Source organism: Polypterus senegalus, chromosome 13 (assembly GCF_016835505.1).
Source record: "Polypterus senegalus isolate Bchr_013 chromosome 13, ASM1683550v1, whole genome shotgun sequence".
In the NCBI taxonomy this organism is placed as follows: Eukaryota; Metazoa; Chordata; class Cladistia; order Polypteriformes; family Polypteridae; genus Polypterus; species Polypterus senegalus.
The window spans coordinates 104,745,487-104,766,579 of record NC_053166.1 but is presented as its reverse complement, the minus strand read 5'-3'; the positions used below and the strand labels follow the sequence as shown (position 1 = coordinate 104,766,579).

Sequence of the window (21,093 nt, the reverse complement as noted above, 5' to 3'; positions counted from 1 at the left end):
CTATTACTTGCCAGACAGCAAGGGAAATATGCTTCTGTGTGCTGGATCCACCCTTAACTTGATTCAAATGAAATATCTAATGGCTTGCAGGAAGTTCTGTCTCTGATTGGGCTTCCACTTATACACCCTCTATCGTCATGCAGAGAAAAATTTGAATTCACAAACAAAGCAATTTACATTTCACTGGACACTCCTTTCTGCACCTGCAATTGCAATAACATGGATCAATACATCATGTACCAATGTGGCACATTATTTCATCTGATATAAACTGTCTGCCACCCCTTCCTCTTTTGACTTCTTCGTTGAGGTTGTGTTCCATGATCTCTCTTTTTCTCATATTTTAATTCCTTGGTTCCAAAAACATTGATATACCTCTGATCCTATTTATATTCTCAGTTCCAATTGATTAGTGCACAGTTTTGATGATTAGTGTTTGCATGTGGATAAAGGAGTGTTAGCTGAGTTCAGATTATGATTACCTGACTTAAATATTTTAATTGGTAGTGTTTGCTGCATGAGCACAAGGTGCAACCAGTGGCATCCACTGGAGGCTTTCTCACCGGAGATTCATTCAGGGAGTCAAAGTTTTCAGAATGATTTCTGAATGGGACATTTTCTGATGTGAACAAATAAATGAGATCTTTAAATAATTTAAATAAATAGCTGTTGATGTAAGGCTGGGCTAGAATTCAGTATTCTAAAGAAAATGACATTTCTGTGTGATGCTTAGTGTAATGGGCTATAAACCAGTGTTTTAAAGAAAAGGCAGAATTTCTGGAAAATTCTGCTACAGGTTATTGTTGATGGTTATCTACAGGACATAAATATTTACCTGCCTGGCTAAACAGTCAGACTGCTTTGATTAACTATCTCATCCACACACAATGTGGTGATAACAGAACTGTCTGCTTCCTTTCAAAATTAACAAGTTCTGGGGACATTGGTTTCTAATCAAGTACTTTTTGGTAGCTGGCCACAATACCATTGTTGAACCAATGTAAATGTGCTTACACTATTTGTTATGCAGAGGAAATTGGCTTGCACCATTGTTTCACTGATTGCCATGTTGATCTATGCAGAAACTGAAGCATTTATATATTTCTGGCAAAAGAAGAATAAATCAGAACAAAGAAGAATTGTCTGAGACACGGGACTGTTGCCTGTTTCTTTTATACTTTTGACAATATCGCTGTGGCTACACCCTGTAGCAACAGTGAATTGTACTTGGCCCAGGTTCCCCTAGGCCTGAGGTTGGTAACAACTGGGGGCTTGCCCGGGATCAGCACCCTGTCGTGGAGACAGTCATCACTACGCCTGGGAATTCCTGTTGTGAAGTTTCAGGGAGGACTCCTGTAGTTGTGTCATCCAGAGAGCCCAGCCTCAGGTACAGAAGGAAGATAGCAACATCCGGACCACGCAAGATGCTGATCTGGGATATCCACAGGAAATTAATATTACTGGATTACAATCATCTCAGCATTCTGGCAGCAATCATAGAAGATGAAGAAGGGAACGAAACTGTAGAACTCTCACAACTAGGTGAACAAGAACTTTCTTATTTCCTTTTTGATCTTGTTAAGGGTGATAACTTGAGAAATTTGGAGGACGAAGGCATGTCACACCTACTTCACTTCCAGAATATGATTTCACAACTCCTAACCGGAAAGGATTTCACCCCTGCTAGGAGTAAGGATTGTACAGGTGTCATCACCACAGGACTGGATCAGGATACTCATTTGAGCCAAGCTAAACATCTTGGCACAACGTTTGAAAATAGGAGGAACTCTGGGGACTCAGGCAAAGGACACCTCATCTTATATCACTTCAGATCAAGTGGTAAGTCTTACTGATGTTGCTGCTTTTCTGCCTCGCAGGGAGTTCAAAGTCCATGGTGGCCAAATCTATGATAGGGGTTCTTAAATTTTATACAGTAACCTTTGCAAACAAATAGATGTAGGCCTACACGAGGGATTTACTGAGTCTGAAATTGTTAAGTCAGTACTAAAAATAGTTAAACCAGGTATCTTCAAAAATTTTCTCATGAGTAGAGATAATCTCACATTAGAAGAACTCAAACGATTTCTTAGGCTAAACATTAGGGAAAAAAGCAGCACAGAACTGTTTCAGGAACTAAGCAATACAAAGCAACAAGATAGGGAAGCACCTGAAGAATTTGTATATAGAATAATGGATCTTCAATAGTGTGTGCTGCTCGCATCAGAGCAGCATGGAGCTGAATTCAGTTATGACAAAAAATTAGTGCAGGGCATATTTCTTTATACCCTTTATCAAAGGTTGAATGAGAAAAATAACAACATCAGACAAGACCTAAAACCAATTCTCACTGACCCGAAGGTGACTGATTTTGTAATAATAGAGCAGATAATTAGATCGACCAGGGAAGAAGCAGAAAGAATAAAGCGACTCAACTCACTGAGTAAACATAGGTCAGTCACTGTAAATTCAGTAGAGGCAAAAGAGGATTCACAGGCTAATCAGACTAAAGTGAGTCAGGCAAATGATAGGATGCAAGTGGACAGTGCAGCTGTTAAGCAGTTAACAGCTCAAGTGTCTGAACTAGCAAAGAAATTTAAAATCATTGTGAGTCTTAACGATAATGATAATATGACAACTATCTATGCACCTCAAGCTGAAAGTACAACTATTGAGCAGCTAACAGCTCAAGTATCTGTGCTAGAAATTTTGAAAAGATTGTGAAGCAATTAATAGCACGAGCGTCAGAACTAACAGAACATTTTGGAAACACTGTGAAATATACTGATACCAATAGTTGGAGAGCCGTTCGTGCACTTCCACATCTGGACTCTCAGGTATCAAGTCTTAGTCCCAAACAAAGATGCAGATGATGTGTCCAGCAGGGAAAAGAATTGTGCCCCCACTGTTTCCACTGTGGTCAGATAAGACACAGAACAGCTGGCTGTACCAAGAGGCGGGAATCGGGAAACACAAGTAACAGGTCCTCTCAGACTGAGGAACCCACAACGCGACACATCTGTCTAAGGACTGTCAATGACTTACCTATTGAAAGAAACACTAAATTGAACACAGTGAAAAGGTAAATGCAGAGACCAACAAGAAAATATAGTGAGACACCACACTCAGCGTCTGATCACTTCCGATATGGCCTCCGCCGCTTGCCACACTTTACTGTACATGTCAGATCTGAGGTCACAGAACCTGAGTCACGCTCCTGGCTCAGAGCCAAGGCCCAAGAGTTCTACCCTGAACCATGACAACCTGACAGAAATCCTTCGCAAGGAACATCAAGGGAACAAGGACTGGTAATGGAGACCAGTGTTGCTAAACCCCAAGTGGGGAATATTGATGAAGTAGTGGAACCCACAAATGGTTAAGAAGACCTAGCAACAGAACACCAGAGTGACAGAGAAGGGGGCACTTTAAGAAGATCAGCTCGCACTGTCAGACCCTGAGAAATATTCACATACCACAGACTGGGGCAGCCATCATGCCAGCCTTGGAATCCTAGTGTCTATGCAGTTATACAGAACCCTATGTATCCGTTACCAAGCCACACAATAGGGTATCCAGCATACCCAGGATTTGAATATTCCCTAAGACCACTGGTTGAAACACAATAGACACTGAATCAAAGGCCGAGCCGTTAAAGCAAGATGTCAGGAGAGGTTATTGTTGGTGGTTATCTAAAGTATATAAATATTTACCTGCCTGGCTAAACAGTCAGACTGCTTTGATTAAGTATCTCATCCACACACAATGTGGTGATAACAGAACTGTCTGCTTGCTTTGAAAATTAACGAGATCTGGGGAAATTGGTTTCTAATCAAGTACTTTTTGGTAGCTGGCCACAGTACCATTGTTGAGCCAATGTAAATGTGCTTACACTATTTGTTATGCAGAGGAAATTGGCTTGCACCATTGTTTCACTGATTGCCATGTTGATCTATGCAGAAACTGAAGCATTTATATATTTCTGGTAAAAGGAGAATACATCAGAACAGAGAAGAATGGTTTGAGACACGGGACTGTTGCCTGTTTCTTTTATGCTTTTGACCATATCGCCGTGGCCACACACTGTAGCAACAGTGAATCGTACCTGGCCCAGGTTCCCCTATGCCTGAGGCTGGTAACAGTGACAGTTGAGATAACAGAAGGAATGAAAAAAGTAGGCTGGTGGGAGAAAAATGCACTATCTCACCATCACAGTTAATATGCAGCCTGATCTCCACCTGTCTCAGTGTCTTAAATATTCTAAGGGAAAGATAATTTCTTAATTAATTTTGACATGCTGCAATTAATTTTGCAGCTGAAAAATAATTATGCTTGTGATATTAACTCTATAACTAATTCTTTGTTTAAGCAAGTCATCTTTTTGTGTCTGTTTGAATAATATGTTTCTGTTTAAACAGTGATTACGCATCATGATTTTAGAAAACTGAGAACGTTATTTTCAAAGACAATTGGAATTTAAACATTTTGAGTGCTTTAAAAATATACATTTAAATCTGTAAAAAAGTATAAGATCTATTCCTGATGCATTCTACACTGTACAAAGAATTAATAACCAAATGCAGTGCCCAGCACAAAACTGTCATTTTATGAATCAGAGTCTTGCATCATTATGGTTTTATCAATATTTGGCAGATGTTAAAGCTGAAACTTCAATTGCATTTTTCCTTTTTTCTGTCTGTAATTTTTAAGACATAAGTTGTCACACTCCCTGAATCAGTATGTGTATATATTAAGTTTTCATATGATCTTAAATCATAAATACAAACACAATGTTTAATTTCAAGAACAATATTTTAAATGTAATGACTTTTAAAACAAAGTTTATGGTTTACAGTCCTACTTGCTTAAATACTTCAAGAATTATTTGATATTTATTATTTTTATGTATTATTTTTATTTCTTTTTACTTTTGGCTTGTTTTACCATTTTTCTTGTGTCTCTTTTCATGTGCCCATTGTGCACATCATTTAAGGCATTCTTTATGTGCTTTGTATTTGTTGTGGCATTTTATATAATGTATTCTTTAAAGCTTGTGACATTTCTGTTTGCATTTGTGTATGTGTGTCAATATTTGAGATATTTTTGTCACTTTATTTAGCATTTTACTAAACTATGTTATGTTTAAGCATTTTTGTGTTGTTGTGAGCTGGCTTAATTAGGGCGATGAGTTTTCAGTTCAAAGCCCGTCTCTGTCATTCCCAGCACAGCCATGGACAACAAGACACCTTGCGTTCAGACTCCACCTGAGACTGAGAGAGATAAAGAAGATCCAATCAGTTTATCCTATTCTCTAGTCAGCAAAGCCTCACAGCTCCATCAAGAGATTACAGGTCTGTCTGCCTTTGATGGTGTGTCTCACTTCTATTATTCTTGTGGTCTGGATTCCAAGATCACCCAGGAACTTGGAAAAAAGTGGGTATGGAAGCACCTCTTCTGCAAGGGAACAGGGAAGGCTTAAAGATATATGGGTTTTACTCCAGAAGAAAGGAAGCCTTGTAGTGTCATGAATTCAAAGTATATCTTACTAGGTGAATTTGTCATTATGACAAATGACTCCTTACACTAAAACCAAGCACAAATTTACCACAATGTTTTTGTATTGGAAATCTTAATGTAACTAATAGTTGTTCCATCCTTTCCTGACAGCCAGGTCCCTAATGAAGAACAGTCAAAGTGAATCAACTGGAGGGTACCAGGACTACTTTATGAAGGTACCAGGACACTGTGATGAACAGGACAATTTTAGAGTTAGTGATTTCTCCTGTAATGCATCTAATTCATATGCAAATTCAAAATATTGCTCCTCTCATCAAGAGGCCACTACATGTGTAAACACCGGCAAGGCACAAGATATCTTAGGCAATCAAAGAATGAGCTTTCACAGATCTGATGGGCCAATATACAATAGCACAGAGTCCAAAGATCATATGAAAGACAACATGAAAATGATGGTCTATCAAGAGCTCAGATGCAAGAATTCAGTTAAAGACAGGAATATAGATTCAATTGACAAGTCAAGCAGGCATAGAAATGACCTGCAACATCAATCCCAATCATTACAAGAGAAAGAAGTGACCTGCCATATAATGAACTTTGATGATAAAGCAGCAGGAATCCGAGAGTGTCACAAGAATACCTCTGAGTGCACAAGTTCAATAAGTCCTAGCAAATATTGCTCAAAAATAAATTCAAAACACTTAAAGGAGGAAGAATCCAAAGGGAAGCTTTCACACCCTTTTAGAGAGTCAGAAGCATCAAAGGAACTCACCAGTCCAGATTCAGGCTTTTGTGAAATGGACTTGTCATTATGTCAAGATGGACGTCTTATGGTACTGCACACAAGCTTATAATTACAGGTTTATATGTTTTATTTTTGTTGATATTTATGCTTTTCCTGGTCAAAATCAGTTCTTGTTAAGTGTAGCATTATTTTATTTGAATGAAAGCCTGAAACCGAAGAGACAGACATGGCATTTGCAAGCATGACTGCTTGAGGTTATACTGATAATATTGACACTAATAAATGTATAAAACTTGGTACCATATGACAATACCATGTATGGGACGAATGCCCAAACAACTCAGCTAGTTTTTATTTTCAGCAATCAAATGGAAGTTTGCAGTTCAACAATATCCATCCATCCATCCATCATCCAACCCTCTATATCCTAACTACAGGGTCACAGGGGTCTGCTGGAGCCAATCCCAGCCAACACAGGGCACAAGGCAGGAAACGAACCCCGGGCAGGGCGCCAGCCCACCGCAGGGCACACACACCCACACCAAGCACACAATAGGGACAATTTAGGATCGCCAATGCACCTAACCTGCATGTCTTTGGACTGTGGGAGGAAACCGGAGCACCCGGAAGTAAACCCACGCAGATAATAATTACAATAAAATCATTAACACAGTATTATATAAATAATGTATGGATATTTAAGGTAGATGAGATATTTCTTGACTTGTATTGGAATGTCATTATGAATATTGTCATTTATTTACTTGTTTGTTTATTTATTTATTATTTTAGCTTATTTGAGTGACTTTATTCTGAATTTCCTTATCAGGACCCATTTGGTTGTAGAGTACATTATAATTACTTAGAAATTATATTTAGATTTATTATCACTCTTATTCCATTCCATTCTGCATTGTTCATAGCAGCACCAATTTGCACAGTCATACACAAGCCACAAAAAAGTTAATTTAAAATGTGTTTGAATTGCCCCTAGGCTGAGATGTTCAAAATTTATTGCATTAACAAACAACATTGTCTTTTTTCCTCCTGTCACTTCTACTAAATAGTCACCTCATTCTGTTTAATTATAACGACAATGAAAGTCACCTTACAGGATCCACTGAACCATATCATTTTAACTGATAAACTAGCTCAGCGATTAAAAAATCATAGGCAATGAAAATCAGATGTTTAATGAATGTTAATTTACATTAGATACTATTCCAGAGAAACAACCTTGGGGTATGTAAACATGGAAAGTGCAATAACTGTTTCAATTTTACTGCATTTCAGTTCCTTTCCAACCCAGCTATGCCTGTGTAGTTTCCTCATTAATAGTTTTGTCCCACCCACCATCCCTAAGGGTTATATTAAACAGCTCATTATTTCCTATAACACATCAATTCAAGGGTCCTTTATTTTTGTAAAGAAATTCACAAAGAATATCATAAACTCAATCTTAGAATTAATTGTTAATTCACTAGGGATTCCTGAAAATGTAATCAGCACAAAACTTAATTAGCACATTAAATCTACTGTACCTGCTCCCCTACCCATTCATTAACCACAAAGAGCTTCTTAAACTGCCTGCCTCTTGCACCAACCATGGTTAGGGAGAGCACTTGCCAGACAGAGTGCAATTAAATTCATGTGTTGACCATTTTTTAAATCTCTCTATTATATAAAAAAATCCTGGGACTAGATGAGACTTTTTAGCCTGGGACGAGACATGTCCCACAAGGCGAGACTTTGTGGCAAGAGATTTAACCACGCCTGGTGCCAGAAATAAAAGACAAAGTGTAGATGACAAAGTGGAATGTTGTAAAGAGGTTCAAAAATGGCACAATACATACTGTATGCAGAGCAGATTAGAGATAATGAAAGCACTAAAATTCAAAAGTCTTAAAAAATGATAGTAAAGATCGCATTAGTGCCAACAAATGGAAATTATTACTTGGTGAAATAACGGAAACTGTGAAAAGAGATCAAATATATGGATATAGTTGATATGACAGAAGTATGAAGATATTGTTCCGATTTAAACTTTAAGTCAGAGACTAATCCATGCCACCATACGGTAAAAGCAGAGTTTCTTCCCAATGAAGAGGCATATTTGTGAGAATTAAAAAATTTGTTGTTTGGTGAAAGTGAAATCCACATATGTGAGTGGCAGAGACCCGAAGTGGCTGGTGTGTAGTGCGGACCAGGGGCCTCATGTATAAACGGTGCATACGCACAGAAATGTTGCGTAAGAACTTTTCCACGTTCAAATCCCGATGTATAAAACCTACACTTGGCGTAAAGCCACGCACTTTTCCACGGAACCTCATGCCTTGTCGTACGCAAGTTCTCCGCTCGGTTTTGCAAACTGGCGGCACCCAGCGTCAAAGCAGTGCTACTGTTCCTGTGTGGTTACTCATTATTTTCATGACGCGGCTTTATAAATACACAGAAACTAACCGCATATTGTTTATTAGTGTAATGCATCTGATTGTAATTAACTCGTAACAATATAATGGTCCAGGGAACAGCCATAGTATTCCAAATACCATAACTGCTTTAGCGTTGTTACTCTCACTTCTTCTTCTTCTTCTTTCAGCTCCTCTTGTTAGGAGTTGCCACAGCGGATCATCATTTTCCATATTACTCTCACTGCACGACTCGGAGTATTTATATCACTGTATCTGAGTGTGAATCACAGCAGCAGCTGATCGGAAAGAGAATTATCGATATACTGCTTTACGGACACGCTACCTCAGCCACTGCAAAATGTTTTAAAGCCTTTCCTGTACGGACCTCACGGTTCAGAAACAGCTTAACCCCAAGAACTTTAAATGCACTCAATCAATTGCTCCTTGTAGAACGGTTTGTACTTATAAGTACAATCACCCCACTGTAAACATGCACTACAGTTATAATATCTCACAACCTGAGCCACTTTATAAAGCGCGTATTTACATATGATGACGATATCATTTTTAAGGTGAAATGCAGCAAAATATGTTTGTTAAATTATACACATAAAACTTTAACTTCATTTAAATAATCTATATTCTTCACTGGGAGTGTCGTGAAGGATAGAATAATTAAACATGTACTACGAAGATATTTCAATGTTCTTTAAACGTTTTGAAGAATCGGCGCTAAGCTTACAGATGGCTTAACTTCTATTACAGAGCTGATTGTATGGCGATCGGTTACTTGGGGAAAGAAAAGCAAGGACTCTTGGGGCGGGCACGCCAATATATATTGAATATAAAACAGAAAGAGAAAATAACAACACAGCTAAAAACGCAGCGACAAATTTCGACAAAAGATAAATGCTTGTCATGAGCACGAGGCTCATGAAACACATGTTTAATAACGTGCTTTAACTCCTATCATCATGAAAATGACATCACGTATACATCTCAGTATTTTAGTTATATGAGAGAGCTGTAATATCACAAATGTAATGGATTCTGTGTCCAGTTGGAGAAAGAGAGCCGGTTTAAGAAGCAAGTAGTGATTCACACGCACAGAGCACATAGAAGATCACATACAAAACAAAGCATTTAACGTGCTACTTTAATTACGATGTGATTTGAGAAACTGGTTAATTAAACGATTTTAAGATGAAGTTTATGATGTTCTACTTTAATGACAAAATAAACTACGTGATTAAAGTGGAAATGTCGAGATTGAAGTTGACATTTCGTGCTTTTTCCCCACCGTGTGCCTTTTTCTCTGTACCCTAATAAGCTTTCATATGACACTCAGACAGTGGGCTTACAACTCTTCTTTTCACGGCGACTTTGATATGTGACTTCTTTTTTATTTCCGGCACTGTGCGATTTGTGAATGTGAGCTTTCAAGTTTCTCCAACACGCTATGTCACTCGATTAACTTCCTTTTGTTGATTATACCACGGTTTATTTGAACAAATAGTATGTTTTTCATTTGCCTCCACTTGGTATTCGCTGAAATTCTTATATTTTCCCCGTGCTTTTCCCATTGTCTTTTCACAGAAGGCTGCGCTTAAGGGCGATTTATATTGATTTGCATATTCAAATAGGCGTAATTCTGGGAGGATTTAGGGCGTTACAAAATGCGTGTGCACGAGCGTTAGTTTTCACGCTGATCGGGATTTATGTAACGAAAGAACGTGGAAGTTGGAGTACGCACAGATTCCTGCATCTGGATTTTTCTGTGCGTAAGCACATTTCGGCTTTTGTGCTTACGCCATGTTATAGTGCGAGTTCTACGCACGGCGTTATACATGAGGCCCCAGGGGGTTGGCAAATGAAGCGAGCAGGAGGCAAAGTCCCCTAGTACAGGTATTTATAGTAATAAAAGGTCTACTTGAGATTATGTATTTTTTTTATAATGACATATATTTGTATGATATTTTATAGATATACTAGCTCAGGGGTCGCCAAGTCCCATCCTGGAGGACCACCGTGGCTGCAGGTTTTCATTCTAACCCTTTTTTAATGACTGCCCTGTTTGTGTTGGTAATTAACTTCTTATGAATTCATTTTAATTTAATTGAAATGCTTGTTTAAGATTTGTTCCCCTGAATTGCTTAATTTCTTTCCTTAAATGGCACCCAACAGAAATGAAATATGAAGTGAGGGAGCCAACAGAAGACCAACTAAGTTAGGGCCTCAAACTCTAACCAATATCACTACAACCAGCTGCTTAATGAGGTGCTGAATCTTATTAATTAAACTCATTCTTTAATTCCATGGCTTGTTGCTGCTCTCTTGGTGCATTAGCAGACATTTCCGAAATTGTTGATATTCTTTTTCTAAGAGCACCATTAAAATTTTTGTGGACCTGAGCAGATCAACATTCCTGAGACCTTCAACTTTCTTTATTTTCAGATATTGTATGATGGACAACTGTTCTTTTGGTTTATTTTGTATCTCACTTTTGTTTGGCTGCTAATTAAGGAAAAACAAACAATTAAGGGGTCTGTGTCTTCAAGAGCAATTCGATTAAAATTAGTTCAAAAGAAGTTAATTAGCAGCAAAAACAGGTCACTCATTAAGAAAAGGGTTAGAATAAAAACCTGCAGCCACAGTGGTCCTCCAGGACAGGTCGTAAATGTAGGAAGGGTGTGTGGGAACTGTTAATATTTGAATGTGATAATTTTATATAGCACGGATCGGAAATCAGCAGTTCTTAGCATTGCACCACGCAAGCTGTCGTATCAACACCACGCAAGCTGTCGTATCAACCGCCTCCTGTAACATGTTTTCTTTTTTCTTCGGTTATAGTCTTGCGACTGAGAGAATGAAAAGTGAATAAAAAAAAACAAAACAAAACAAAGCTAACCTTTACATTATCATAAATTACACCGGCTGTTACACACTGAAATCAAATGTATGTTTTTATTCTAAAATAGTAAGAATAAGAGCAGTTCTGCAGGATCAAACTCATGACCTTTTGATTACCAGCCAGCAACTGATATCATTACGCTACCGTGGCAGTTAGTAAATAGTAAATGTGTGTCAATGTGGCATGCTAAGGCGGCTTTTTCTCCTGCAGTTATATTTTTGAATAAAAGCATACTTGTTCTGTTATATTTGTACCTTTTGTGAAAGTGTTTCTTTGATATTTGCACTTCATTTTCATACATTATATAGTTTATGTCTACATTTTGTCATTTACTACTACAACATGAAAAACGTTTCTGTTTTAAAAATGTGTTTACACGGATTACTGTAGAAATGGAACACACATGAAATGCATGTATTCCAAATAATAATCTATTATTTCCACTCTAAAACTCCACTTCACTCCCAGATAATCAATCAAGGCATGAGCTGGGAGAAGTTCATGCACGTTCTAAGTCGGTAGGGGGATGGAATAGCCGGCTGTTTGCAGCTTGTCTTTATCAGCACATTTAGATTACAAAAGATGCTGGCGGAGAGGTGAGAACGGTTTTAAGAAGCAATTTAAGGTGGGACGGATCTACGAGTTTTTTCGTAGGCTCTGGTAATTCTAGTGTTAAGGGAGATAACAGCAGAAACATTTTTCCAGCATTGTAAACTTTGACGAATAACTAATTTAAAAACAATTTCTAGAACATAGTGGTAGAATTGAAGTTGTACAGAAGATAGTTTAGCCAGTATCCTTCTCTCTGCTGCTACCTCCACAGAGTCCGTACTTGCCTCCAGAGCAGAGCAAGCCTTCCAAATTAACTTCTCAGGTCTCAAGGCACTCCAGTGCCTATAGTACTGACCTTACTGACTCTCATGTACCATCGTATTAAAATTCTTTCTAAAATTCATCATAATAGCATAATGTGACAATTCAAACAAATTTGATTTCTTTCCTCCTGATAAAATTAAAGAAAAAACTCCCTCTGTCTAAGTCCATCCTAAATGTTTTGTAATGCACTCTTAATATGTATTGTTCAATACTGTCTTTAATAATTGCTTCCATTAATTAAAAAAAAATACATATTCACTAACTGGCTTATAGCTACAAGAGGCCTGATCATATTTTTATATATTGGAGGCAGCCTGTTTATGTCAAGGGTGTGTGTATGTTATGTAAACACTGCTTTGTACGCTGCAGTGTAAATGGTAGCTTGATTTATGCTAGTTCAGCCAATTTAGTATTAGTAACATTCTGTGTTATTTAGCAAATAATTTGAATTTCACTACACTGAAACGGCTATTGTACGGCTATTGAAATGTTTTAAAAATTTCATAGGTGAAGATTTCGGAAAAATATTAATTGAAAATTTCCATTTTCTTTAATTCCCATTTGCTTTCCTAATTCAATAACCCCCACTTTGTGTTTTTACTAGTAAAATACTAAATTAACTTTTAAGCTTGGCCTTAACATTTTCTTCAGTATTCTTTTAGAAGTGTTCTTTGGACTTTCTATTTTATTTGTAAATGAATGTCATTAATGTCTTACAAGCATTATACAGTTTTTTTTCTTATAATATGTAGTTGTTAGTACTGCTTCAAAAATCTAGGATAAACTTGTCATAAAAAGTATTTAATACAACTTTTAATTCATCACCCACTGCTTTCCAGATTTTACTAGGTTTATTCAAAATCTGCCCTAATGATTTAAAATCTGACAATTTAGTTTGTCAATATATGTTTTGCCATCATAATAAAATTTGCTACAGGATAATCACTAGCTCCTAACACTGTAGTTACCTTTATATTCCAATTTCAGTCCTGGCTATAAAAAAATATATATTATAAAATAATTCAATTAAATACAGCCCTGATCAGCATAAGTGGTTTCAAAAATCCTAACCATACTGCTGTCTGTATTGGGTGGTTTATGACACACTTTTAGAGTCATGCATGTGGCTTTCTATTCAAAATCAAATATCATTACCATGATGAAACACACTTCCCATTTGAAGTAGAATCAATTTAATGTCTCTCCTGCTTTAATTTGTGTTGTTTGAAATGATCAGACTCTCACTTCAAGTGCTGGTATGCCGTCTAGCAACAAATGCTTACCAGATTGCTGTAAGGTTAAAATTGCAGTATTACCCAATGGTAACGATGAAAAGTTGTCCTCATTCCTGGCACGCTTTCATTTTTTTTCTTATATATTCTCAAGCAAAAACTACATTTAGAAGTTGCAGCAAGTGCTAGGAGAGAGCTAGACAATTACTATGGTGAAAACGCAAATAAATATACAGACAACAGACTATTCCAGAATTTCCTAAGTTGCATGCAGCGCTCCTAGGTATTTCTGCAATCTTTGAAACAACATTTACCAAAAACTAAACAAGATTAGTTGCATTAATACTGTAGGAAAAAGTAGAATTTAGCTGAACAAAAAGAGAGAACTGCAGTGGGCTGGCGCCCTGCCTGGGATTTGTTCCTGCCTTGCGCCCTGTGTAGGCTGGGATTGGCTCCAACAGACCCCTGTGACCCTGTGTTAGGACATAGAAGGTTAGATAATGGATGGATAGTTGAAAAAGAGAGAAACAATTTAGGCACACATTCGTAATGAATATTCTATAGAAGCTGACAGATGAAGAGCAATCACACAAGAAATAAGCAACTATTTATTGGTTCAGTCTATGAATAAATACAGCCATGGCTGATACCATACTGTGAACGTTTTGCATTTTATTTATGTGAACATTTATACTCAAATAACTGAATGGGAAAATTACCTTTGGAGTCCTATATTGGCCAGTGAAGAAGACATGTTGTCCTTTTTTATCACAACAGACTTTTAATACAACCCTGGGAATATCACACACAAATATATTGTATATCAAAGTACTGAGTATTTACAAAAACAAGAAAGAAAAAAATACATGAGGTTACAAAGGTTATACTTATGCTCGGAGTCTACAGAAACAGAGTAATTGGTCTAGTAGTCACAGTTGAGGTCATATATTTTCCTGAGTGTTTCAAGAACTATGCAATGTATACCTTCTCTAACTAGTATTTCTTGTAATAAGTCAGAGGTTAGACAAGGATGTAATTCATGGCTAGATAAAAATAAATAAAAAGAGACACAAATTTAATTGTGTATTTACCTTTACGTTCTTTTGCTGTGAGTACCAGTGCAGGCTCTGATTTTGCTACTAAAGAGTGGATTGACATGTATTTAGGGAGGAATGTTGGCTTTGGACTCGCCTTCTTAGTAGAAGGTAGCCAATAAAATCAAGCTACTCCAAGTCATTTATATGGAACACATACTGTACCAAAAACTGAATGTGCTCATTATGAAAGACATTGTCTGAAGTAAAAGCTAAATCTCAGATTTCAGGTATTAACACTTAAAAGCTAGCTTCATTGAACAGCTGGATTTTTTTTCCTAGAGTAACAGAGTTTATTTATCCGTGAAAAACCGAATAGATCACAGAGTGGTAGTTTTATATTTTCAGCATTGAACATGAAACTATAGGATTGGTGCCAGCACTTTTACCTTCCTATCCAAAAATTGTAAAAATAAAGAAAATGATGTCTTTTTGAAAAAGATGCTTGCTAAGATACTGTAAAAAAGTTGTTTTTCATGCTCTATATGACCACAGTCTACTAAACTGAAAATGTTCAGAATAATGCATGGAACATAATACATGCCTAACATTGGGTGAGGAAAATTGTTGGAAATTTGAAGAAGGTGGGTGCAGCATTCTCTCCGATGTCATTTTAGTAAGATACTATACAAATTTTCCTCAGAAAAGAAAGCTCCATACCAAAACTCACCGTTCACTGGTCGGCATCCACTTCACAATATGTTCATTACAATGTAACAAAGCCATCTCAAGGAAGGTTGATTAAAGGGGGTGGCTGCCTTGGCCTCTGCATCAACTATCCACACCAATATTAAATGTATGAAAATATAAATACATACTGTAAGTACCATCATACTTTAACAACATGGCCTACAAAATTTTTATTTTTATTCACAATGGAACCTAAAATTAGCCAAGCAACAGATGTAATGTTCAAAACTATTCACTTGTCTGTCCAATCCTAACAATGTAATTAAATGCAAGTTAATGATGGAATGTAATTTAACTAAACTAGCTTGGAAACATACAGTAGATCAGCTTGTGGAAAACGGTGAGTTTTAGCAGAGAAAGAAACAGATTAACACCATAGGTGTGGGATAAGAAAAACAAAGCAGAAATGCAAATGTGGCACTTAACACTTGAATTCTTGAAGCCTACGAAAAAACTTGTAATCCTGGCCCACCTTAACTCCCTTCACACCTCTCCCATCAGCGTCTTTTGTTTTGTAAATATGTCACTGAGTACATGTGTACTGAAGTGACTTTAGCTGCAGGTGGAAGCTCCTGTCGCACCCTACTCAACTGTGTTTGATATTGCTCAGGAAAAGACTTTCCGAGTCTGTGAACATGCCCATGTTTTCTCAAACAGAGTAAGCTCTGCAGTCTACTTGTGACTATTATGCTGTAGGAAAATAAGTAAATAAATCAAGGTAAATAATATTCAATCTGGCTTTTATATAAGTAACATATAAATGTTTTCATATAAAGACCATCCCAAAACATAATCACAAACAGAACTTTCTATGATATCTTGGCAAGCTCTGTAAGCCCTGCTTTTTCTTTGAAGGACATGTGTGGGGCAGACTGACTGGCAGGATGACGCCCGACCTGTTGCTGCATCCAAATGGTGCCATTTACACCTGGTGCAGCTACGTTGTTCTTATATGATAGTGGACATTTCTTGCGGGAGGGCTTGTTGTCTTTTTCTATGATGTAGAACCCTCATCCTCATGTGATTTCACCTCTTTTATAACACATCTTTATTTGAAAATAGCAGTGTCAGATCGGGGGGAGCGTGAACCACGACTGAGAGAATAAAACTAAATTAATAAAAAAAAAAAAAAAAGAACACTAACCTTTACAAGTACCATACACTCGCTGTTACAGACTCAAATCAAATGCATGCTTTTATTTTATAATAATAACAATAAGACCAGCTCACTACACAAAATGTTTATTTTTGGGAAGCATCAAAGGCTCAAACCAGCGAACTCTTAATTATGAGTTAGCAGTTCTTACCACTTTATTACCAAAGCAGTGATGTCAACGAAGTACAATAACTCGATTTCTTTTTCTTCGGTTATAGTCTTGAATAAAAGTGCACTTGTTTTGTTATACTTGTACCGTTTGTGAAAGTGCTTATTTGATATTTGTACTTTAGTCTTCACACATTAAACACTTCATGTCAAAATTTTGTTGTTAATAATAAAACATGAAAAAAATTTGTCTTTTAGGTATGTGTTCAATATCTCTTGCATTTGCTGTCATGCTACACTTACATAGATCTTTGTAGACATGGAACAAACATGAAATGCATGTGTTTCAAATAACAATATATTATTTACCTTATACAGCACCAGGTACCTCACTCCCAGATTAACAAGGCTTGAGCTGAGAGAGCTTTTTGCCCTTCCTTCAGTGGTGGGGGAATGGGATAGCAGGCTGCTTGTGCTTATCTACACATTTTCAAAACAAAAGACGCTGATGGAGAGGTGCAAAGGGATTTAAAGTGGGCCAGGATTGCAAGATTTTTCGCAGGCTTCAGGAATTCTAGTGTTAGAGTGTTTTGTAAGGTTTTAGTAAAAACCTGGAATGAAGAAATAAAGGACACATGCAGTGTTCTCAACAACAAAGATGTGAATACAACAAATGAAGGTACCAATAGCATTAGCAACAACTATGCAGGCCACTATGGTAGCTTTTTCATCACCTCTCTGCCATGTCCTGGCATCACCAGTTCACACAAGAATCATTCTACAATCACTCAGCAATAGCCAATTCCGGTCAGCCACCTCAACCCAACAATAATCTTGCCCTGGGCTGTGTTCACCCCTAGAGACAGCCCAGCCATGTAGTCAGCTACAGCCTGTTTATGATACAGTGAATAGCATAGGAGAAAAGAGTAAAAAGAAACAAGAGAAGAGACATCCAGAGTGCATTTGCTTACAATAACACATTTATTTATTAAAAAAGCTCAGATCAAAGTAACTGCATTGTTCCCCAGCCATGTGTCAAGAATGGAGTGTTTAAATAATGGAGTGTGGTAAAAACTATACCTTAACATGGTTAACCTTAAAATGTTGTCCAGGACTGCTTAATTACTATGGTTGTTGCATTTCTGTTATGGAGATATTTAAGGTAATTTTCCTGATGGGAATGGAACTTGAATTATGAGAGCACTATCAGATGCACACAGATCCACAGAAGGTAACCATAATTCAAAAATATTACTTTGGTAGCCTATCATATATAACTCTTTATGTTTGTATTACTCTTAGTAAAATATTATTTTATGTGCAACTTAGTGTGAAAGCTTCTCCTCTCTCTCCAGAAACCAAGACTGTGGAACCCCATTCTTTCTTTTGATAAACATTGTTAGAATATCTCTACTGCTAACCAGTTCTCCTTCAAATACCAGTTCCACCTAAGTCGTAAACCTTTGCTTTCTTAATTTAAATCTTTCAACTAAACATCAGGTAGAGAAAGCAGCATCCTTAAATAGATATGAAACTTCCATTATGGAGACCCCAGTCTTACGTTCGCCCCGTGCGAGACAGCAGAACACACACACAGGATGTGTCTATCCGGATCCACCTCCAGCCCACTAGCTTGTCAGAGCTGACAGTAAGTGCACGAACAAATGATTGTTTTGCCTTGCACTCAGAAAGCCACTGTCGGCGATCTACACCCCGGCAACCAGGGCGACTCATGTGAGTTCGATTACAACGAGTTTCATAGAAATATTGCTTAAGTGGTCCAGTTAGAGTCTGGACTTCAGGAACAATAGTGACCATCCTCCCATGGATATCAATAGCTGTCTTTTTGTCTGTCACCCAGTCACTGACAGCATCACAGACGGAAAGATCACCTCTACGTGCAGGGTCCACATTAGACCTACGGAATCGCCTTCCTCTATTGCTCATTGTGCCATTAAGTCGTTCTTCATTCTCTCTAGGCCAGCTGTCATGTACTTGTTGCTCTTCAGATACATCAGTCTGTTCCTCAAGCAGAAATAACAGTGGTGGTTTCACTGGAGGAGTCTTAGACAACAAGACCCTGGGATGTGAATTCAGCTCTAGTTCCTCCTCTGTAACTCCCCAGGCATTTTCCACAGTTGAATCATCTAGGCTTAGTCCCCCACTACTAAAAGAGGTTAGTGCCCAGCGTTCTGTGCTCATTGTGGACTGAAAATGAGGAGGTGCAGGAGTAGGAGGAAGGAACAAAGGTGAGTTATCAAGATTGTGAAGCCTAGAGCTGCTCACATTACTAAGCTGAGCACTCACAGAGGTCACCTCTGTAACATACTGCTGCATGGCAACATGACCACCACTTAGATAGTTCTGAGGTAGCGAGGAGGATGAGGCAGAGAGGCATCCAATCACCATGGCAACCAGAGGAAGCCAGCACATTACTCCAGGAGGTATCAGCTGTCAAAAAAGGAGAAAGAAACAGGTTATAATGATGATAAGTCAATTCTTTAATTATCTAAAGTATTGGAAAGCTGGGGCCTTTAGCAACATTTCATTTTTTGCACAGTCAGTCAGGGTGGTAGTCAACTTTCAAAGTAGTAGTAAGACACTTTTAAAAGATAATGAACTAAACACTTTTTTCCAGGAATCTTTTAAGATTCAGCATTAAAATGGCTACCAAACATTACACATATAGAGTCATTCTTGTTTCATCTAATATAGCAGATTTAAAACACTGTTTCATTTATTTTAGCTGATCTAAAACATTTTATCTACATTGGCTATTTGCCTCTGAACATAAAATTTATTTTGGTCATATGAACCTGTAAATCGCCCAATTCATTTTTCATGCTCACTTCATCAATTTTAGTAATGCAAGGAGCTATAGTCTATCCAAGCAGCATTGTGTGAATTTCAGAAATAAAACACGAATAAGCATCAGTCACTCATTCACTTACCAACACTCAGTTACACTGAGCAAATTTAGTGCCAAAAAATCTGTTTAACATACATGTCCTTAGAAAAAAGAAAGAAATTAAAAAATACATAAGGAGAAAAAGATAGTATGACCAAGCAAGGGCTTGAATCTGGGCTTCCTTCACTTGGTAAGCAGCAACACTAAACAGCACACTATTGTGCCCATGCAGAAATGAGCTGCATTATATGATACATCTATGTATTAGAGCGGTTCAGCTAAAAGCACTTTAAAATGTCATAAGTCAAAGCTGAAAGCCAAACAAGGAAAACGTCTAGCATCAACCTTCATTATCTTTAGAGATGGCAGTATTTTTCAGAGAAACATTCTAATATACTTTGAAGAAATACATTTTATATCTTTTTATCTGACTTATAATTACTGGACATAAAGGATGATGCAAGAAGACAATCAAACTAAATGAACATGCATTTGAAGAGATCATTGCCTTATAGCACCTTCAAAAAATCTGAATCCAGACCCATAAAACTACTGTGTAGTCTAACAAAAAAGAGGAAAGCTTCATCTTGGCCCAAGGTGACAACCAATCCTGCACCAGGTACCAGTCTATCACATGGTAAACTAATGCACACATTTACATTTGCCTGAAGGTGGCCAAATTTTAGTCAATAATGAGCCTGCATGGACTTGGACTTGGATCTAGAAACCTTATACTGTGAAGCAACTGGGATAATCCCTCCGACACTCATTATTAACACTGTTTATTTGAATATTCAAGCAAACAAAAATATTGCCTGATAAAACCAAAAGCACATAGGACTGTTAGCATTACCTAAAAAGTATCATTCAAATAGATGACTGTATTCTTAGTTAAATTCTCATGGATTTATTATAACAAAGATGGTAGTTTGTACCATCATGAGACTATAAGATGACTCTATTGTAGGAGTAATATTAAATAAAACCCAATTAAACTTTAGTTGCAAGTCAAGATCATAATGCATAACAAATAACACTTTCACCACTCTGGTTTTGTGAAATGTACATTTCTTGATGCAGCACATTTTATTTGGAATAGTAAAAAACATTACAGCACAATAGAAAATAAAGCAGAAGTGACAATCTGTATTGTGTAAACTACAAACTGATATTTCAGTACCTATTGCACAATGTGTATATATTTAATGTAAACTAGAACAGAATGCTACCAAACTATCTTTCTACACTGGACACAAAGAATATACGATAAATCTGAGCTAATGAGGATGCTGAGCTGTTGCAAAGGAAGCTTTTCAGCATGTATCTGGAATTTTTATTTTTTAAACTGGAAACCTGGGTGCACTTCTTCCTTTTTCTGAAATTACCTTCCCCATCACAGGGATGGTATGGAGGTATAAACTGTCCCTACTGCATTGGTAAGGCACATAGGA

The 21,093-nt window shown here is 37.3% G+C and overlaps 2 protein-coding genes across 11 annotated transcripts in view; one reads left to right on the top strand and one right to left on the bottom strand.

Annotated features, from left to right (window-relative positions):
* Positions 1-21,093, top strand: part of si:ch211-234p6.5 (pleckstrin homology domain-containing family A member 4) — a 249,934-nt gene that overhangs the window by 163,625 nt on the left and 65,216 nt on the right. For 3 of the 10 annotated variants that reach the window (XM_039774433.1, XM_039774436.1, XM_039774432.1), the window contains 2 exons: positions 5,218-5,345; positions 5,662-6,383. The exons of 2 other annotated variants lie outside the window; for them this stretch is intronic. In XM_039774433.1, coding sequence (XP_039630367.1) covers positions 5,218-5,345; positions 5,662-6,365 — 832 coding nt within the window. In that variant the 3' untranslated portion in view covers positions 6,366-6,383. Of the gene's footprint in view, positions 1-1,082; positions 5,064-5,217; positions 5,346-5,661; positions 6,384-21,093 lie in introns of those variants that run through there. 5 more of the 10 variants (XR_005636166.1, XM_039774437.1, XM_039774435.1 and 2 more) reach the window with 5 other exon arrangements.
* Positions 17,247-21,093, bottom strand: part of LOC120542179 (neurotrophin-4-like) — a 164,142-nt gene continuing 160,295 nt past the window's right edge. Inside the window, exon 2 of the mRNA XM_039774446.1 lies at positions 17,247-19,185. Within this exon, the coding sequence (XP_039630380.1) occupies positions 18,292-19,167 (876 nt within the window). The 5' untranslated portion in view covers positions 19,168-19,185 and the 3' untranslated portion in view covers positions 17,247-18,291. The remainder of the gene's footprint in view (positions 19,186-21,093) is intronic.